General features: G+C 42.0%; 3 protein-coding genes across 4 annotated transcripts in view; 2 read left to right on the top strand and 1 right to left on the bottom strand.

The window, feature by feature from the left end:
* Positions 1 to 13,936, bottom strand: part of oxct1a (3-oxoacid CoA transferase 1a) — a 38,065-nt gene extending 24,129 nt beyond the window's left edge. Inside the window, exons 1-7 of one of the 2 annotated variants that reach the window (XM_076049503.1) lie at positions 13,808 to 13,936; positions 10,702 to 10,810; positions 9,896 to 9,986; positions 8,356 to 8,491; positions 7,631 to 7,780; positions 7,115 to 7,221; positions 6,381 to 6,441 (exon numbers count right to left, since the gene is read on the bottom strand). In XM_076049503.1, coding sequence (XP_075905618.1) covers positions 6,381 to 6,441; positions 7,115 to 7,221; positions 7,631 to 7,780; positions 8,356 to 8,491; positions 9,896 to 9,986; positions 10,702 to 10,810; positions 13,808 to 13,903 — 750 coding nt within the window. In that variant the 5' untranslated portion in view covers positions 13,904 to 13,936. Of the gene's footprint in view, positions 1 to 6,380; positions 6,442 to 7,114; positions 7,222 to 7,630; positions 7,781 to 8,355; positions 8,492 to 9,895; positions 9,987 to 10,701; positions 10,811 to 11,833; positions 12,157 to 13,807 lie in introns of those variants that run through there. The other variant, XM_076049502.1, reaches the window with a different exon arrangement.
* rimoc1 (rab7a interacting mon1-ccz1 complex subunit 1) lies at positions 12,945 to 16,374 on the top strand. The gene is made up of 6 exons (XM_076049505.1): positions 12,945 to 13,102; positions 14,173 to 14,282; positions 14,439 to 14,585; positions 14,859 to 14,990; positions 15,105 to 15,219; positions 15,307 to 16,374. Exons 1-6 carry the CDS (start codon positions 13,009 to 13,011, stop codon positions 15,540 to 15,542), a joined length of 834 nt encoding a protein of 277 aa, XP_075905620.1. The 5' UTR covers positions 12,945 to 13,008; the 3' UTR covers positions 15,543 to 16,374.
* On the top strand, positions 16,368 to 19,518 carry fbxo4 (F-box protein 4). The gene is made up of 8 exons (XM_076049504.1): positions 16,368 to 16,489; positions 16,522 to 16,780; positions 16,933 to 17,198; positions 17,321 to 17,541; positions 17,864 to 17,939; positions 18,040 to 18,212; positions 18,336 to 18,526; positions 18,612 to 19,518. Exons 2-8 carry the CDS (start codon positions 16,613 to 16,615, stop codon positions 18,693 to 18,695), a joined length of 1,179 nt encoding a protein of 392 aa, XP_075905619.1. The 5' UTR covers positions 16,368 to 16,489; positions 16,522 to 16,612; the 3' UTR covers positions 18,696 to 19,518.
* Positions 19,519 to 21,331: the final 1,813 nt, after the last annotated feature.

Genomic DNA, 21,331 nt, shown 5'->3' on the forward strand with positions numbered 1-21,331 from the left:
CATACGCGAGACAGCCGGCCAATGCAAACCTGGACGACGTTAAAGGAACTAAAAATACAGTTTGTTTGGTTTTTTTTTTCTCTTCCTTCCCGCCCCTCAAAAGCTGCACAGAGCGAATAAGCAGCACTTCACTCTCGATGTTTACATTTCAAAGGGGACGGAAATATGCTCGCCGTGCTTCAGATGATAGTCGGCCGGCCGCTAAGGAAGTCTGAACTCTCAGTCACGGCGTGTAGCATGCAAATCTGCCATTTCAGCGCGAGCGTGAGTTCAGCGAGTCTGTTTTCCACTTGGATTTATGCCGCAGACTTTCTCTTATGTCTCTCTTCTGTCCAGCTTCACAATAAATAAATACATAAATAAATAAATCTGCTAACCCTCGACTAACCCTACATTTATGCTAATTATATGATATTTCAAATTCTGAGCAACGCCTCAGCAACACTTCTTGGCAAAAGAAACCGTCAAACGCCGCCAGTGAAATTTCTAAAATGTTGAGCTGCAACATTTTACATTACTCATCGGCTGCTCTCTTCAGCCTGGCAAAAAGAAAAAACAAGTGATATTTTAATTAAAAGCTGTACTACACACATTATTTACAAATATTGTCACATATTATAATGACTTCTCTGTGCCAAATGTACAGAACTCACAAAAGCTGGGGCTCCTCAGCGTTCAGACTGCACCTTCAAGGAATTATAACCTTTACATGGCAATCATCATTGGAAATTCCCTTTTTTTGGTTGTTGTTTTTTTTAAGCTTTTGTGTCAAAAAATACTTTGAGATAAAAAAAAATAAATCCCATAGCCATGCCCCTACTTAACGCCCCCACTTTGATGATAACAGACTCAGAATAAAAGTGTAGCATTGTAGAATTTACATTTTCCATCAATTTGACAAGAAAGTCGAATGCCGCTAACTACTTTGTTTGTAATAAAAATGTCTATCAGCAGTGTGCAGTTAGAGTCGTTTAATAGACATTTTCTGAGATATATGCAACAAACTGTATATGTAGTTTCACTATTATCACTGTTACCATTAGTACAAATGCTGGTTAATGCCCACCATTCATTTTTCTTTTTTAAAAGATATAAATGATTGCAAATGTTTCCGTGAATGAAATACTGAATATTTCTCACTGGAGGTCTTTCTAAACCTCACTTTATTCATAAGCTTAAATCCTGGTCATGCGTCCTGCTGTCAGGGCTACACTAGAGTAAGTTGTTATCCTCAGTCAAGGCTGCCAAGTCATGAATGAATGTGTCGTCTCAAAGGCCTGAATGTGGAAAAGCTAAAACTGAGTCGCTAACATCGGATGTTTTCTGCAGTACGAGCTATAATCGAGTGCCTGTGCTATTTCAGATGATTGATTTTTTTTTTAATCAGTTTCGAATTAACACCGTGACACCTTCAGGCACCAACGTGTCCTACTTAACCAAAGCGACGTGTCACTTGCAAAACAGCGATGACGATGAACAACCTCAGCCAGACGACACGCTCGTAGCTACAGCCTGAAGGCAAAAATTAAGACAGAAACTACTTTTCTTTTATTTCTTATAAACACAAAAAAACATTTGAACTCCTGTGAGCATAAATTAAAGGGGGGCGGACTTATTAAAGAAAAAAAAATCTTTGAACTATTTGACAACAGCAGCCTGAGCACAAGAGACCAAGTAAGAGCTAATTCAAAGTTAGGAAAACAACGGACAAAGGCTTTAAGTACCCAGGAAAAAGACTACCTTTAATAATAATCATCAAACATTGCAATGTTTAAAACACAAATAGGCAAAAAGCAAACCCGAGTTAATTTTCCAAACTTCAAATTCTGGAACATTTTTTCCAATTGTGTCCAGTTAGTTCTAAACTTCAGTTTTCATACAAATTATGACAGAGGGTGTGAGCAGACACACCTGGGAAAAGAGAATGGCAAGTCCCCAACAAGATGAAAAGGAGGCTCACTGTGCATTTATTCAACTCAGGCATGCGTGACTGCCTGATCGCGTGCATCACGACAGTGACAGAACACTGGGCGGCTCCCAGTGGGTGAACACTGATACTGTACACTGTGGCAGTCAAGCAGCAGGCGAAACCGTTGCTTCCACCAAGTCTATGGGATACTGCATCCCACAATGCACTGGTGCCTCCCAGTGTACCTGCCATAAGAGAGCGGCTGGACCAGCTGAACGCCCTCGAGCATTCAACAATAAAACAGCAGACTTTGGTTGCCTAGCAACCGTGGCAGGAGCTGGTGATGATCTGGTTGTTTTCAAAGCGCCTTTGTGTTATCTCATGCTCCGGCACCCTTTTCCTGCCTCCAGTGGTTCTGATTAAGTGCTGAGAAGTGAGTTGGGATGAGCACTGGAACAGAGACTATAATGATCCCTCAGCGGCGGGTCAATGACCTCAAGAGCCAAACTGAAAGTGCTGGAAAAATACAAAAACTTCCTCCATTTATCAGTGGGAGAAAGGGAACACACTGTCACTGACGCTGGACGTGCACGGCTTTGGGGTGAACTGATGAGTCGAACAGTTAAAGCTGAAGTGTGAAATTTCATCTCAGGGCAGAATATCCCAAACTTTTGGTGAATAGTGTATTAGGTTAGATGGGCTTATCCTAAACACGCATTGAATTGTGATTTTTCCTATGGTTTAAAAGGACTCACTTTTCAACTGTTTGTTGTTGGTCTGTTTCTGTTTGTCCGAATTCAAATTGTGCTAAACCAGAGAAATCAAGCTTGGCATTTTGCCGGAATCACAGATCATTTAAAATCTTGCAAGTTCTGGAAACGGAAAGTGCATTTCTTCTTTGCTTACAAATACACTGCAATCCCACCTGTACCCTCCTGCAAACCCCAACATTCATCTCCCATTTAAAAAAAACAAACAAAAGAAAACAATTACTTCCTGCCCCTGGACAGCTTGAGTGTTCCTGGCTGCATTGAGTTAAAAGATCAGTCCCAGCCCATAAAACAAGCAAGTTAATCGTGCAATATGATGAGTGGCGTGCACTCCATTCTCAGGTCCGAACTGCCAAACTGAGCACCGAGTGAAATGAAGCGCCTTTTAACACCCATGACCTCACCTGTTGGTTCCTGGGCATTAACCTGGCAACCAAGACAGGAGGGTCAATATTGACAGGAAGTCCCAGGATTTATGACCTCAGCCTGCACTCGGTCTTCACGATGCATTTGTTTTTGTACAGAGGGCAAAGGCTCGGTTTCACAGATTTGGAAAAAAAAAGATTCTTAATGGGTGTTGCCAGACAGGTTTATCTCTTTATAGTCGCCAATAAAGTTGCCTGTCAAAAGATAACGCCTATATGTTGGGTGCGGTGCCCTGGAAAGACACTATAAAAGATGGCGCCTTCAGTATGATAGATGAACAGGACGCAAAGTGTCCAGACTGCATTAATGGGATCTCAGGTACTCAGCACAAATCTAATATGTCATTAAATACCCTTTAAATGACACTTGGTGCAACACTGATGATGCACATTCACTTGAAAAGCAGCCAAATCGATGTTAAATGCAGCAGAAATGTTTGTTTTCCCCTGAAGTCGGTGACATGATGGAGATCGCTTTCAGTCGTGTGGAAAACAAACAGGAAATTAAGAGAAACATTCAATCAGGCGTTATACGGGCACGTGACAGAAAAAGGCAGCGTGTTCATTTACGCTCCTTGTTTGAAGAGCTTTTCTATATTTCTTTCCTTGGCACCTCGAGAGAACAAAGGCTTTTCTGTGTTCCGTCCTTAATCTTAGACCTTGTTAAATAAAGTGAGCCACGTGCCTCCCGGGTGCTTCCAATCTTTCTATTACCTTCTTCTTTACGATCATTACTGCCACCACAGTCTGCGTGCAGGGATAAGGGCTGCACCGCTAATCGCAGAAAGGGGCGACCACTTCGGAAAAGATAAGAACACAGAGGGGGAATCAAAGTGGAAAACGAGACCCCGGCTGCTGCCCACCTGTTGAGAGATGATTCTGTCCTCTTAGCTTGACAAAAAAAAACAAACACAAAAACCAAAAAAACATCCTTGGCTCTAATTATTGGTGAGGACAGTTCAATATTCTATTCATTCAATTATGCTCACGAGCCATGAGGTGGCTCTACAGGCTGATGTGCACTGTAATTGATGTAATTAGTGTCCGCACCTCTGATCTTCAGATGTCATTCTTTCTCAAGCACACACATACACACAATTAAATGTGGAAACCCCCTCCCCAAAAGAAAGCCTTAAAGCAGCTCTAGGCAACTTTCGGTGGAAATGGCGAAGTGATGAAGTCAACACGCTGCAGCGCTAGTTTACTGATGTGGGAAAATACAAATAGTCGCCTAGCTGGAGCGCTCTTACGTGTCCGGGAAAAACACCGATATGAAATGCAAAACAGACATTGGCAATAACGTCGTAGCAAACGTTCAACACTTTTATTACTTCGCCTTTCATGAGGTTACTTATTGGGTTCCATTTAAAATCGTATGTATTTGCAATAGAAGTATGTAAAAACCGCCTCGAAATAAACGTGTGACGTTGCCGTCAAGTGGTTCGTCCTGTATGTAATGACGACACAGGAAGGCGTGTCGGGTTCGTGCGTGAAAATTACACAGTGCAGTTTACAGCCGCCACGACCCCCCTCTCGCTGCCGAGGCGGCACCATTGATCCTATTAACCGTTTATCTACCGCTTTACTGAGTTTGGAATCATCATTTTATGGTCGGAAAGTTACCTAGACTTGCTTTGATGGGCACTATGTCTTTTTTCCAGAGACCAACACTAAATTGGCTGTCACCTTCAAATGCATGCAGGACAGTGTTTTCGTGCCACACAGCAACGCTGCTGTCAGTCATAGATTTGAATAGATTCTGTTTGGGTACAATCATTTTTTGTGAGCCAGCAACTCCCAAACCAAAGCCAAATTGTGTTATGGACTGATTTGTTCTAATGACAACTTGCATTATTTTTTTGTGTGTGTGTGTGTGTGGGGGGGGGGGGGTTCCCAAACAAATTTCTCTTGCATGAGATGCAGGACATTTTGTTTCCAGTAAAAAGTTCATATCGCTGCACTGATTCTGTTACTGTGTAAACAAAGCATGAGGTTCCGATAAAAAGGCATCTGTTTTAGTCATAACACAAATCAGAATTGGTCTGGAGCTGGCTGCAGGGTAATTTGAGACGAAAGGCACTCAGAAATAAACTGGTAAATTCTCAGAGAAATATAAAGTAGTCTTTGTTTTATATTTACTCAACTTAGTGGAGGACAGGGTATATTCAAAGTGGAAGAGGTGTGTACTGCGGGCCAAGAATAGCAACAGAACCCAACAACTAAAACAACGTTGAAGTTCTGAAAGTTAACCTAAATTTTGCAACAAAAAAGATAAAAATGTTTCAATAATAATAAACGATGCAGCTGAGTCTTAATAAAACAATGTATTGATTATATATGGAGCAGGTTTTGAGTCATAATTTATAGGACATGGACATTTTTTTTTTTTTTTTTTTTAATACCGCGTGTGTGGTAGCTAACCGCGGGGCGAGGACGCCTCACTAACATCAGCTCCTGGCTCTCCTGCATGCACTAACCCTAGCAGACCCAGGCAGCCTTTGACATGACCAAAAATGATCCTTCTTGTCCATTTCACCATAAGAGTTGCTCCCTCTGTTGTCACCTCCGTTGGCTTTGACCCAATTTATAGAAAAGGGTCTCCCGCCGCAGTCGTCAACGTTACTTTTCTTCTTCTGGACATTTTTAATTAACAGCAGACAAAATATCAGGTTCAGCAACTATGGGGGGAAATTAAAGGCGCGCTTTGTAGAAGCCCTTTGAATTCATAAGAGACCCTTCGCTCCATTTTATTAGCAGACAGCGCCGTTCGTTTGAAGGTTTTCACACACAGTTTTCTCCCTCCCTGCTGCTCTCTAAATCAAACAGTGTTTAAACGGGAGGTGTGAAGCTGCGTGCTGGGGGGGGGGGAGTGAGACGGAGACGTTGCGCACGCGCACACACGCACGCACACACAGAAGACACCGAGGGAGGCAATCACACTTCTAAATTTCTAATGCCAGACAAGTGGGTGACCACGCAGAAATTAAATGGAGGCAGGCAGGACACACAAAACCCAGCGCAATCAGGAGAAAACCTCAACATATTGTGACTCACTGGAAAGGCAAAAACTCAAAATCTATGAATAAAGGAGCACCGCATTTCATACATTTATCACACAATTAATTTCTAGATATAAAATATGCGTCATGCTTTTAGCCTTGAGGCCGTGTCTGTTATTTGAGTCTTCCTTTGAAAGGGCCATTAGTCAGTGCACAAGCTTGATGACTTTTCTCTTTTGTTTGTACTTGCAACAGACAGTGTGTTGAACTGGCGTACCTCGACTATGGTGGTTTTGGCTGCCTTGCACATGGGTTGGTTGAAGTTTCTGGCTGTTTTCCTGTCAAAAAGAAATGCATGCTTAAATTACCAGGAAACATTAGCTGTTATAACACCGTAATGAGCAGATATACACAAAAAACAACCGCGATGCCTCAAAGTAAAAATATGTAGGCAGGTTTTCGTTTTAATGGAAAACACTGCCTCCTTGTGGATACATATATTCCTGCACTAAGTGATCTTTTCCCGTTCACGTTACACCAGGTGCACTTTCAAGGCCTAACTAGACCTAAGCACTTCAATCAATCGCAATGTCAAACTAAATAGCAATTATGTAATTAAATTATGCAATTGACCATTTTACCATTTACTCATCTTCTATACCCACCTTCTCCTTATTTTCATTCTTTATTAAGGCTTTTCTAAGAGCCTTAGAAAAGCCTTAGTGTATAGAATCCCAGACTCGACAAAAGAAATCTGCTGCTCCGTCAGCTGTGCAACTTAATAGCACTTCAATGCGATAAAGCCTCCACAGTCTTATGAAAAGAGGGTCGAAGTCAAACACCAGTCGGTTGCACGCTACTGTGTAGCCCTTATCACAAGGCAAGTGTGAGCCCACTGTTATGTAAACAAAACCGCTGATAAAGACAAGACTAATATGTTCTGAAAGTGTGAGGTACGTCTTCAACACGCATGATGCAAGAGCCGTCCAATACAATCATCTGTCCATTTACCTGAAAACAATGTTTCCAGCCCGGTCGGCTTTCCACGCTTTAATCAGAGCAAAGTCTCCAGTAATGGCTTTTTCCATTATGTAGTGCCTGCCATTGAACTCCTTTACCTGTGTACAATGAGAGGCATTCAGAAGGACTCCGAGACATGCACTCAAGGTGACAATGGAAGAAAAAAAACTAATCCACTTGAGAATAGGAAAAAGGGCTGAGAAGAAATGTGAAGGCCATGAGTGGATTACAGACACGAGCAGATATCAGAATCGCACCCCAGTTATTTGCCAGTATCACCTGTCAGTTTCCAAATTCACGTGTTTGTTACAGCTAAAGTGATGCAAACTGCTACAGTTTGCATCACTTCAGATGACGGGAACAAAAAAAGAAAACATAAAATCAAACCACTTTTACCATGTGGTGTAAAACGGTAAAAAAAAAAACCCAAAGATCCTTTAATGTCGGCATTTTGTGATGAGCTCTGACTGCAGGGCCATCGTGCAGTACAGACAGAGCAGGACTCACCTCTCTCTTCTCACTGGCGATGGCAATGCTGCCATCCTTGTTGTACTTGATGGGGGACCCTCCCTCCTGTATCAGCGTGCCGTAACCCGTTGCGGTGAAAAAAGCCGGGATCCCTGCGCCCCCTGCCCTAATCCTCTCTGCCAGCGTACCCTGCAGGGAGAAGGCTGACGCATGAAAAGGGGCACTCAACAGGAAAATGTCCAGCGCATGCCTTGGTTGTTGGACGTAAAGCAGCGTTTTCAGCAGGCAGCAAGTGAAGTGTAGGATTAATATCGATAATATTAACTACTAACTTTCACTTTTTTTTTAACTAAAGAAACCAGCGTAGCACAATCCTATAATTACTTTTTCAGTCTACATCTCTGTGGAAACCAGAATATTTAGCCCTGTGTTTACAACACACACATTCAAATTGGTTGTTGGCAACCCAAAAAAAAAAAAGGCTTTGCTTGAGATTGATTAATTAGAACCGTCTGAAAATTTGAAAGCATGGATATTATTGTCAGAGAACATTAATAAAGTGCTTAACATGGACCTTAGATATTGTAATGAGAAAAACTCTCGGAATCGGAGGAGCCTGCAGACAGCAAGACGGCTAAATTGTAAAAGAATAAATGAAAAAAAGGAAAGGGAAAACCGGCACAGATGACAGCTGCGGGTGTTTCTGATTAACCAGCCTGAGCAAAAACCCTCATGTAAATATTTCCATGTGGTCTGAGACCAACCTGCGGTGTCAGCTCCACTTCCAGCTCCCCTGCCAGATACTGCCGCTCGAACTCTTGGTTCTCGCCGACGTATGAAGAGATCATCCGCTTGATCTGCTTCGACTGAAGCAGCAAACCCAGGCCGAAGTTGTCCACGCTGAAGGGAAACAAGCATTAAGACAAATGGTGAAACAAAGGTCCAGTGAGGATGCGTTACATTACTAGAGCTCCTTACTAATTAGGTTTTTGGCAGTCTGTGTGCAAATTATACAAACTGTCTGAGAACCAAACAATGACTCACATTTCCAATACCACAACACTGCTTTGCAGCGTTGTGCTCCGGCAACCGGCAAAAATAGAAGCCTTTCCATTCGCTGTGGATTGCCAGGGGAGTGACGGACAAGAGATACCAATTTGTCACAGATAGCGACGAGAAGTGAAACTCTAGTTCAGCCCTGGTGCCACAGCAGGTGAGAGACACATCACATCGGGTGTTATTCAGAGGTTTAAGACCTGCAAAATGAATTCACTGCCGCCTTCACGACTTCTGAAGTCCGCTGACGGTGCAAAGCTGTCGTTTGCACAGCAGTAGAAGCAGCAGAAGAAGAAGCTCCAGTCAAATCGGCATTCACAAACCAGAAAGAGTGCAAGTGTTTTGTGAGGGTAATGCTTTGATATTGGTAAATACGCAGTTCAAAATACAAAAGTATGATTTGCACAACGCAAATAACAAAGTTTACTGGAACTTGGAGCTATGTTGCAATCAGCCGACAGACCAACAAACCCCACCTAGCACTGACCGCTCAGGAAGACCACTTGGTTTGAGTGCGTTCAATGCAACAGAACCTGAAATGTGCAACAACAAGGTCAACACTTCCAGAATATGACAAAGTGAACATGTCCAGTCCAGTCCCATAAGACAGGCAGCCGTCCCTGTCGAATACTGAGGTTAAATAGAAGACAGAGTCAGACAGATCTGAACCTGCACTTTTGATACACACTTTCTTTATGAAAATAAAGTACAAAGTGTGTCCCAATCATATGTGCCAAATACTTGATACTTTGAATGCATGCATGTGAAAATGTTGTGGGCAGTCAGGCACTTAGAAACAGTTCCAAGGAAATGGAACAACGGACACCTCACATCCTAAACGGACGACAGGCTAGCAATCTAGCAAGAGTGAACAACACACGCTTGCATATTTTAATTAGTAACATTATGGTGTGCACTCAGTTTATTGTGAACAGTATCAAAGGCCACTGAAAACACTGTCACTTCTGTTCAGTGCAGTGACACAGCACAATTTGGGCTGATTTCAATATTGGAGCAGTCATGCCTAGTGTACTTCACATTCACCAACTTTATACTGTAACGTGATATAGGACACAAACCATGCAAAACTGGTTTAAAAACATATAAGACACGAAATCAGAAGGGACTCTGAGTCACAATAGTGGTGTTGGATTCATTTCAAAATAAAGCACCACCATGGAATACTCGGCATGTTTTAAACACACGGGCACCAGCATGAATAAAGCAAGATAGTCTCAACATGCTCACCCTGCGTTGTTACTGACTGCGGTGATGTCCTTGACACCAGTTGTCAGTAAACTGTTGATAAGATTCTCTGGGATACCACATAATCCAAATCCTGGGTAGAAACACACACAAGAAGGAAATGTATTAAGATTACAAGAAGGGTGGAATTGTTCAATTTCCATATTAGGGTGCACTTAGTCAATTAGAGACATGGCACATGAATACACAGAAACTTAGACTCCATCTCCACATTTAAATCCCACCTCAAGACCCACCTTTTCAGGCAGGCATATACCTGATTGTCAGTGTTTCGTATTGTTTTATCATGTTGACTTTTATATAATTGTTTAACTGTTGTTCGGTGACCTTGAGTGCCTTGAAAGGCACCTTATAAATTAAATGCATTATTATTATTTATTATTATTATTATTATTATTGTTATTATTATTATTAGAAAAGGTATGGAAAAAGTCCAGCTACTGAACCCTTCAAAGGGTAGCAGGTAGAGTTAATTAACAAGTCAGGAAAATTGGTAAATTGTTTCAGGGAAGATTTCTATGTTTTGCCTCCTGGACAAAAGAGCAACACAGTGGAAAATGTTTGACAGCGTCGTCGCAAACTTGACTATAAATAAGAGTGGTGGAATTTGTGTGCACTCTCTGCGCTGATAATAATCAACTGCTTTGCCCAACAGTCTCACCTTAACTTGGATGTAAAGGTGGTGGTCACTGCACATAATACCCTGCATATTCTTTGTAGAAGCTCTCAATCAGAACTACCACTGAACACTACAGCACAGCCACCAGGCAGCTCAGGACCAGCCTCACCTCCCACTAGAATCGTAGCTCCGTTTGGGATATCTTTGACGGCATCAGCAGGATTGGAGTAGAATGATGAACTCCTCTTGCTGGAAGTAGAAAAGTAAGAGCCGCATGTCTGTTGAAAGAAGGTAAAGAGTTAAAAAGAAAAAAAAATTTAGCCCAAAGGAAACATCACAAGGTCTCTCAACTCACTGCCAGTATTTGGTGGGGGGAGAAAGGGGAAGCTCATGTGTTTGTACAGTTTTTGTGGCTGCCCCAGTGATACTCAGCTGAAGCAGAGGAAAATGTGCACAACTGCCGAGCAAATCCTCCAACAAAAGGGTGGAGATTTCAGGCAGCTCACTGTCCGAAAAGCCACAAACCAACAAACTTAAAGCCGAGCACTCACATCCAAATCCCCCTTTGACGCCGCACACAATCAAATTTGACCATTTGTTTGAATGTATCAGGTAAAGGCTTTGCAACCATTTGCCATCCAGCAATATATTCAAATAAACTGTCTTGCACTTTTTATGATCTCACTTGTATCGAAAGATATTATAAATGTGGTGCATTGGAAATTTGACGTTTAAATTATGAAACAACCTAACATTTACATCTTCAGTAAAACGGTGGTACAATGCATGCTTGCTTTTTGAGTGGTGTCAGTCAGAGACAAGGAGGAAATGCCTGTTGAAATGTCTGTTTAGCAAGTGCAACGCAATTCACCTGTAAGGCACATTAAGCGAACAGTTCCTGCTGCACAAGATTTCGAGTGTGCACAGCATGGTTCAAACTGGTTGTAGGTCAGTGCCCCGTGCAGTCAAAAGTTAACCCACAGCGATAAAATAAAAAGATTAAAAAAAAATAATAATAAAAAAAAAAAAAAAAAAAGGAAATGAATGTACTGCCAACTGCTGCTATGTGACAAGTCAGTTCATCCTTTATATATATTTGAAAATAAATACATTAATAAAATTAAATTAAATTTAAAAAAAAAAAAAAACAAAAAAAAAAAACGTTAAACTTCTGGGGCCCCAGAACAAACCCCAGAACGTGGAACGATTTATTTAACTAATTAATTTTTAAATGTTAACACCTTTGTAATGTTTAACCAGTAATTCATTCTACTCATCAGTGTCAGCGTTTCAATACCGACCTTGCTCAATTGGAGGTGGGAGAAGTTTATTTTTGTTCTGCTGGAACCTGAGAGGGTTTTGAAGAATATGTTTTCCGCTCGGCTCAACGCTTTGAGTGCCGCCATGTTTCAAAAGCTAGACACGGGTGAAGGACCAAGGAGCACAATGACAGCTCCAACCGGTGGACGACAAGCAGGCAAAGACTGGAGATATGTGAAATGAGACGCACACGTAATAGCTCCAAAAAACCCAAGGGTGTGTAGGAAATGCTACGATGACATTGGCTGCAGTCAGGAACTGGGCTGGACTGACGCCGTTCTTCTTCTAGGGATTTCACAGAAGACGCACCGACATTGTGTATTGCTGCCCTCTGCTGTTAAAATGACAGAAAACCTGCTTATTTTATCGTCCTCTGGATTGCTTCTAAAATTTAATCTTGATTTTTTTTTTCTCTCTCTCTCTCTCTCTCTCCCTCGGTTCTAACTCCTATCTGTTTCCATCGTGATCGAGTGCGACAGTTTTTCTTTTGTTTTAAATTGTAACAATTCAACAAGAATCTCGTGGGCAAACTGCTGGGCCACAAAACACCGAGAAAATTGATGAAATACAGCTGTTTTATGAATTACTGACTAGGCTTAACGGGCCGCATATGGCCCTCGGGCCGTAGTTTGTCCATGTCTGAACTAGATCGTCTCAACCACGATAACAAGTAAGATTTCCCCCCTGAAGATCAGTCCATCAGGAGGCAAGCGAGATCATCAGGTTCATTCATTCCCTTCATAGCCACTGACGTCACGCTGCTCGGTGTGAAGCAAAGAACGATTCAACGCGTCCTGAAACATTAAAGCAATAAAAAAAAATAAAACGTCTGGGCTTTGTTTTCATTCAAGAGCACATTCTGTAGCTTCAAAGCGTAACAGTGGGTGACTCGTGAGGAGGAAGCGATAATTTCTGTGGATTGGAAAGCAGTTTTATCGGACAAACAGAAACTGATGCAATGACGGGTGTTTTTGAGTTTTCTTCGGGATTCTGCTGAAAACACAAAATGAAAATCACACCTTGGAAATAAGGACAAAAGGACTTCGCTATGGGTGGCGATAACGCCCCATGCGGTTGAACGTCGCAAGTGAACCACGAAGAAGAAAAACACCAGCACGTGACGCAAAACTAGCTCACGTGACAGCCTCTTTTCGTCATGGCCGACGAATACAGGCGACAGGGGTTCGAGTTGGAGAGAAGGATATTTGAGTTAGACATCAAGTGCTCCAGTCTCAGAGCCGAGAAGCCAGGTATTTCACACGGCGTTGTTTTCGTCCCGTCTGGCGCTCGCCAGGTGCACGTTTTCTGTTGAGTTGCTATCCGGCTAGCAAGCTAGCTCACGGCGATGCACGCAGCCTGCAACCATAACAACAGCTGTCTCATCAAACCTCGCAATCTGCAAAATCGTTTTCGCCAAACCGTAGGCTAGCCGTTGTTGGGTTTGTGTTTGCGTTTCATTACAGCATTCTCTTTTCTCACCTAAGGTGTTTTTGGACTGCAGCTGTTTGTGTGCGAGTTATTAGCTAGCATAACTTGATAGCGACGCATAACTTCGTTTGCAAAATCCAGAATGCTCGACCACATTTGTAGGGGAATGGTGTTTGATTAGCATTGAAATGGAAATGACGATTAATGTGACGGAAGTTGTTTTTGTTGTTGCCTTTCATTTGGGACAATACCTGTTCGTAACCATCCTATTATCACGTCCACCGCACTTGAGTATTATTGCAGCACATTTGCGCATGGTTGTATTCTTACACGATTTTGCAAGGCTGGTGTGTATCTTTGTACAGCTTTAAAATAAATAAATAAAATCAAGTTTTTTTTAGTTTTTATTATTTGTCGTAACCGACACGCTTCTTGGTTTATTTTAAAATGCTCTGTTCTAATTACAATTCTTACATTGTGTAATAGCCTTGGCTGACCATAGATCATGCAAGTTTACTTCTACTCACCTTTGTTTGTTGAGCAATTGTATCAAATGTAGACACAAAAGCCAGTCTCCCTGATTTGTCCTGTGTGTTCTGTAAATTCCGTTGCATTCCAGTCATTGCGTGAGTGAGCTTTTGCAGTTTGAAAGTGTGATTGAATAGACGGCTTGTGATGTTTTACCTAGTACATGATAACCAAAACAGGTTTGTTGATGTACCTGTTCCGCAGGGGTTTGGAATGATTGGTAAAACCTGCATGATTGGCCGAATGCAAAGAAACCTTTGGTTCATGTTAAGTCTAAGGTTTTGATGGATTTGTCTTAATTTTCGCAATTGTCAGGACTTTTTCTCACAATGTGTTTTCTTTTTTTTTTTTCTTCCTCCCACAGATGATGACTATTTACAGAATGCATCCACTATACTTGACAAATTAAAAAGTTATTACAGACAAGGAGGAGAGAGCCTCAGTCTTTCCAAAGTGCTTCAGGATTTCACACAGGTACTTTTACTGCATTCTCGCCAACTAAATTCAGCATCTCAATGAGTTTGTATGTTTGTGTTTTCCCCTTTTATTCATTTTTCGAAATGGATTGTGGTTTCCAGAGAGGTATATTTAGTGTTGTGTGTCAGCTCTATTTGCTTTGTGTCATTTTAGGTAATATTGGACATCACATTTTATGAAGAAAATAAACTGGTGGACCAGGAATTCCCCGAGGACTGTTCACCTTTCAAAATCCAGCAGCTTCTTCAAGACCTGACTGAACCTGAGATTTTGGCCGGTAGGCTCGCACCAGGACAAGAGGTGTGACTGCATTTGTCTTTAATCAATTCTGCGGTTGTTGTGTATAGTTTTCCTCATCTTAAATCATTAGTTCAGGTTGCGTGAAAGTTAGTTATTAATCTCTCTTTACATCTTGTAGTTCGACATTAAATATTCTGAAATCTGAATTTATCTTGCAAAGTTTTTTTGGTGAAAGGGTTTTTTTGGGTTTGTTTTTCAACACTGGTTACTGGTTTGGTTGCTTTTCCATGACCGTGTTAATTGTAACATCTGTTTTTTTTTTATCCTTGGCAGGTTCAGTCTGTGTTGGGCTTAGAGCAGTTAGAATGCCTCTATTGGAGACGTGGAGCTCTCTTGTACATGTACTGCCACACTCTTCATCAACGAAAACAGTGGATTAAGAAAAACAAGGACACATTTCTGAAGGTGCTGAACTAAAAAGATTCCAGTCAGTTAAAATGCTGAACTAATTTGTGTGCCCCTACTCCATGTAGATTCACTTGTACTGACAATAATGCTCATTCAATATTTTTCACATAGTGCATTCAAGAAGGGGTGCGCTACCTGATGCGGATGCTTCAAGTCAGGAACTCTGTGAAGCTCAATGATGGGGTGGTGCTTCACGATACCGCTACGGGAAACGTTCTGTCCGAAGGTAAATTTCTAATCATATTAAGTTAAGAATATTGCCTCTGCCAGGATGATTTGATCACGCTGATATCTCGACCCTGCTTTCCATCAGGCATCTTCTCAGACACACACCTGTTGACAATGATGTATATTGGAGAGATGTGTTTCTGGGCAGTCAAGTACGAGGACTGCAGTGCCGACTCCACAGAACGCAAAGAAGATAGTCTCCAATTCCGGGACATCGGGACACAAATCCTCAACAAATATGTGCTTGCCTGTGAGGGCCCTCTGCAGGGCCAAGGCTGGAACACAGAAAATGCCAAGGAAATACTTAGCATTTTACAGTGAATTAAACTGTTCCTGTGTCAGCCTTAAGCACAGATCTGACGTCAGTATTTAATTATGTGTCAAGTCCAAAAAAAATAAAATAAAAAGAAGCACAGCAGGCTGGGAGGAGGTAATGTCGATATGAAGGTCGTAAGACAGGTGGAGGCACAGTGAGAGAAACGTATGAAGGGATCAGTGCCTGCTGGCAACCTCATCCCATGCCAAACAGCCCAGGCCAGAGCCAGGGGATGAGAGGGAAGGAGGTTGGGGGGGAATAAAAAAAAAAACAACTGACTGTGGCTGGAGAGCAGGCTGTTGAATAATTTTTGATCTGCTGAAAAAGCAGTTTCATCCTAATTCCAGACTGTTGACTGGGGCACTTATTTTGCTCTAAAGAATGTGTTATAACGACATTAATTAATTAAAACAAGCTACGATTAAGCCTTTTCTTTTTCTTTTTTTGAAATTTGAAGTTTAAAAATAATTCCGCTGGAAATGACACATTGCACAGTAACATTTTATTTATTATTTTGTTGCCATCTTTTTTTTTTTTGAAGAAAAACAGCCTTTTATTGCATACACATTTATGTGTCCAGTGTGTACAAACCTATACATAAGACTAAAAAAAGTGTTCAAAAAACTGTTTGTCATCACTTTATTATATCATTACCTTTTTATATATGTTTAAATTGGTCATAACAGCTTTGTAAGGAGCCACTTACACCCATCTATTGCAATTCCTTTTTCTGACACTTGAATAACGTTGAGAGTATAAGTGTAAACAGAGAATATGTGTTGTTTGGACGATTTTTTTTTTCTTATGTCATTGTTGACAATAAACACTTTAAGGAAATATCGTGTTTACGTTTGTTTGTCAAAGCATCAGTAGCTTTGAGGACTAGAATTGCCTCAACTCACAGGACTACACTACCCACAATGCACCAACGGAGCCAGCAACCAGGAAGTGAGTTGGAGATGGCAAAACAGAGCCAGCAACCAGGAAGTGAGTTGGACATGGCGAAACTTCGTTATCTACGGTTTGCGTCAGTGTCTTTCACCAGATTTTTCCCGGTGATTTGACAACTGACTTCATGGCTTCACAGCAGCTCAGTGAGTCCGCTGTGATCCGGAGCCTGCGGCGCTTCAGAGACACCTATTTTCCAAACAGCGGGAAAGTTGTCAAAGTTGTATCGACTCCTGACGGGGAGAAACAGACGGAGGCAGAACAATCTCAACCGGGGTACTTTGACAGTTTACCGGTAAGAAAGTTCTGTGTTCATTTTTGCTTCGTCTGACGCGTCGCCTCTTTATGAGTCCAGTAAACAATGCTATGGAAATTCTGCTAGTTTATTTAAAAAGCTCTTCATACGTGGACGTCATTCTATTAATTACCCTCCTTTCTGGTGTGAAGGTCGATGTTCAGTTCCTGATCATGACCTTCATGTCTCCTGCTGACATCTGCCGTCTGGGAGCCACTAGCCGCTACTGGAGAGCCATGGTTCGAGATCCTTTACTGTGGAGGTACTTCCTGCTCAGGGATATGCCACACTGGCCATCTATAGACCACGTGACCATGCCTCAACTTGACGCTCCTGTGATCAATTACGACCAGAGTCTGGATGACAGCGAGGAGGAGAACGACAAAGGAATGGAATCAAAATTTGACTTCATGTCAGAGTAAGTTTATTTTGAAATTGATCTTTGTGAAGACTGGATTGCATTATTATTTATTCATTATTTTTCCCTTTTTCTACGATAAAAAAAAAAAAAAAAAAAAAAACACGTTTCCTTCTCAACAGATACCTGAAAGGCTGTCCTTCCTGCAGACAGCAGTGGCTTCCTTCCAGGCCAACCTACGAGGTCGTGACCTCATTCCTTCTGTCTCTGGTGCCCTCAGCCGAGCCCCGTTATGCCATGCTCGGCCCCGGCATGGAGCAGCTGGACGTGTCCATCGTCAAGCGGCTAATGCATGCCCCAGATGTGCTTCCTGTCTCGGGCACTCCACATCGCCAGATAAACGGTGAGATGATGGACAGTTTCATCCGATCTTTACTCGTACCCCTTTAAAAACTGAAAAAAAAAAAAAAATGAATACAGCGTTTGTTCTAAGATATGCACATACATTGGGGGTTAGTGTAGTTGGTAAGTGTTTTCTTTAAAACTGAAATAGTGAACATATTCGGGTTGTGCTGTCCTCGGTAGCCTGTAAGCCTGTAAACTCATACGGTTAACTGCAAGCCATATTATGTACCTTACTTGAGGTTTACTTTTCTACCAGTAGGTGGAAGTATTAGACAATATCAATTTTTTTTCTACATCCAACCCAACTATATGTATTGCAGGCATCGGCTCGGGAATCAGTTACATGTTCAAGAGCCAACACAAATTCAACATCCTGACTCTGTACTCAACAAACAGGTGAGCACTTTGCGCTTCAAAGAGACCTCACGAGTTCCAAGTGAAAAAAAAATAAAAATAAAATCATCTTTTCCATCGTCAAAACGTGTGTGTTGTGCAGGGCAGAGAGGGAGAGAGCCCGAGTGCAGCAGCAGAGCACAGGCAATAAACTTTTTACCCTTGAAGGAACCGATGAGTCAGGTCGCCCAATTTACAGCCCGGCTCCTCAGGTCCAGCAAGTGTGCCAGGTGGTGGACGGCTTTATTTATGTGGCCAACGCAGAGCCTGGCAGAGGTGAGATAACAGGGGGCCTTTGTGTTTCTCATTTTATCTGCGTCGCCACCGCCGCCACTATTGGTTGCAGCGTTACGTGACCGCTTCGTTATCAACACAGAACATCTGCGTCATTCTTCACAGATGAGGGGGAGTCTGAGCTGGGCCACATACAGGCCGTGCTGAGCTCCGGTGGGGGCTCAGCCTCCAGGCCTCTCCTGGTCCTCTCTTGCATCTCCAGGGAGGACGCGGCAGAACACCGGGAAAGGCGTCGAACACCCTGTGTCTACATGGCAAAGAGACTCGGTCTCGCCCAGCTTGCCAACCCCTGGATGGTAACTCTCTAAGGATGACATGTCAGTTAAACCAGATCGACGTGGAACTAGCTGTTGTGAACCTTTGTCACTTCCTTGTATTCAGGTGCAAGACGTAGTGGCTGAGTCGCTGTCAGGGCTCCTGGATGGCATCTCCTGGTTGCTGAAATGTTCTGGAGTCAAACTCTAAGGGAGTTTATTGACCACCGATATTTCAGAACTACCGCTGATGCTAAATGACTGTTGTGCCATTTGGCCTCAGGAGGAGGCACACTAGAAAGTGGTCATTGGGGCTGGACCAAGTGCATTGATGAAGATCTACCCCCCCCCTGTCCTGTGCCAAAAACTTTCCAGCAAGACGGAAATTTACACTTCAACTTTTGTTGTATCTTGTCAGTGTTCTCATACAATGCAAACCTCAACTTTATTTGAAACATTTTTTGTATTTTTTAAGGATTTTAAAAGAATATTTTTTTTGGAAAACACTTTCCTTTTTCTTTGTTATATGTATATTTTTTGCACTTACATCGGCACTACAATTGTCTTAGGAATCGTACATTTTGCTCGACAGAACCCCCCCCCCCAGCGCGTGCGCCTTCACGTCCCGTTCGCTCACTACTCACTTGGCCGCCTGTCAAATGATTACAATAATGGAACTCTGAAGGCAATGAATGTATTAGTCATATTCCTCCCTTTCTTCTCATAAATTGCTCTTTCTATTTCTGGCAAAAAGTCTTGATGAACATTAAAATGTCATTCCTGTGCTGCTAAAGAATGTTGTGCAGTGTTTTCTAGCTTCTTTTTTCTAAATTCAGGGCTGGAATAAAACTTTATATCTACGTTTGCTTGGCAGCAAATATAAACCATCGTGTTTTTGGCCATTAGAGGGCGCTACCAGTTCCTCTTTCATTTCGTGTTCAGTTAATGGAAGCGGTTACGTAAACGTTGTTGCTTTTGTGGGTTTTTTTTTTTTTTTTAAGACAAATAAAAGACCGGTCTTTCTGTTAAACACAGTTTTTGTCTGAATGTTCAAATCTTTTAATATTGTGAGTCTTAACTTTTGAAATATGTTTTTCACATGTCAAATTGTGAAGAAGGGCTCGTGACAAAGCCTAGTTTTCATGACAACCAATGTGAGGCTGTGTATGCTACTTGTTCTTGGAAAATTGCTTACAGGTTAAAATTGACCTTTGATTATAAAGGGGTTACAGACCGAGTTTGTCTGAACACTTTACCAGAGAGTAGGATGCTGACATACTGGTAGCTGGGCCTGCATGTTTGTGAAAGCATTGTCAAGCCACTAAAGCAGGGCTCCAGTCCAACTACAGCACTCAAACATTCATGTCCACATGCTGGAGTTGCGCTTTCCAACTGATAATGGCCATCTGTGTTCTTTTCCACATGTTCTCATGATAGCATTTCAAGGTTACAAACTCGTTAATAGCCTTAAAAAGCCTTAAAAAGACACACACACACACACATTTTCCTACAGATAACATGTAGCAGTGCATTCAAAGGATTGTTCCTCCAAAATTGTAATTTCATTTCCGTCTCTCATGTCGATGTTGACAGAGGCTCCGGTGAACAGAATGTATGCTATTCAGCGACAGCCCGCGTTTGCCATGAATTTTGATGTTTAAAAACAGAGGGAAAACACGTCTCCATGGTACTTGTGTGGTGACGCAGATAACTGCGCAATTTGAAGCAAACACTATGTTTTTAGCCTCCCAGTCCGCGACCATGTGAATTGCAATGAGTTTACACTTTTTAAAATAATCCTATGTTATAATGATTGTGACACCATTGCTGAGACAGGTTGGCAGGCAGGGCAGGGGATTTGAATAAACTCACACTTACACTTGGAATTCCTTTTCATAAATGCATGGTGAGGGAGTCAACCCTTCTGAAATGCTGCTTCAGCTTAAACTGTACTTGGTTTAACCGTGTTATTACAAAAGCTGCTGAGTAAGAAAATATGATTAAATGCCACTGTAATAAGGGGCCTGGTCAGGTTCAGTGGTGGGAGAGATTCCTGCTCTGTGTTTTAAAGGATCAAAGGAGCAGACCTCCAGCTGCCTTTTGCTTTAACAATTGAGAGGGGCCTCTAGGATGTGATGTCACAAGCAAAAAAGAAAGGAAAAAGAGGGGGTGGGGGGGATGGGGGGGGGGGGTGGGGAGGTGACTGTTTACTGACCCAAAACAGTTCCAAAAACACAAGAAGTCTCATCAACTCAGAGGACCGTTAAAGCATCCCATGCATGTAATATGTTTGAACAGGGTTTTTACAGTGTCTCTGGGTGGAAAGGGGGATAATATTATGCATGTCATGCAGTTATTCATGCCACAATTCAAATAAATATAAAGTACATCCATCAAAATGAATGCTCTGACTGTTCATCGTTTTTTGAATCAAGCCATTTGTCAAAAAATGTCTGAATCACATGTCCTGAAAGCCCTTTGGTATGTTATTTCTTTCAGTTTTTAGAAGTTTTGCCTGTGTGCAGAACAATAACAGGGAACAGAAAAATGAGCAGGATGATCGTACAGCCAGCTAGCCAGCTTCTGTCAAAGGAGTACTTTCCTGCGAAAGGAATTTCTAAATATTTTCCCAAAGCTTCTCTCTGGGTGAAGCCCAGTGTACATACACTTGTTGGCTATCTACATAATGTGGTTGAATGCCAGCTCTGACCCTATTTAAGTTATTCCACATGCTGCTGTTCGGATTCAGAAGTCAAATATTGAATTTGGAGAGCCATACTTACGAGCTACTATAACTGCATACAGGTGGGTCTGTTATAAATATTTGCAATGGTGCTAATTCCAAAC

Source organism: Nelusetta ayraudi, unplaced genomic scaffold (assembly GCF_046127955.1).
Source record: "Nelusetta ayraudi isolate G7.1 ecotype Tasmania unplaced genomic scaffold, CSIRO-AGI_Nayr_v1 ptg000116l, whole genome shotgun sequence".
Classification (NCBI taxonomy): Eukaryota; Metazoa; Chordata; class Actinopteri; order Tetraodontiformes; family Monacanthidae; genus Nelusetta; species Nelusetta ayraudi.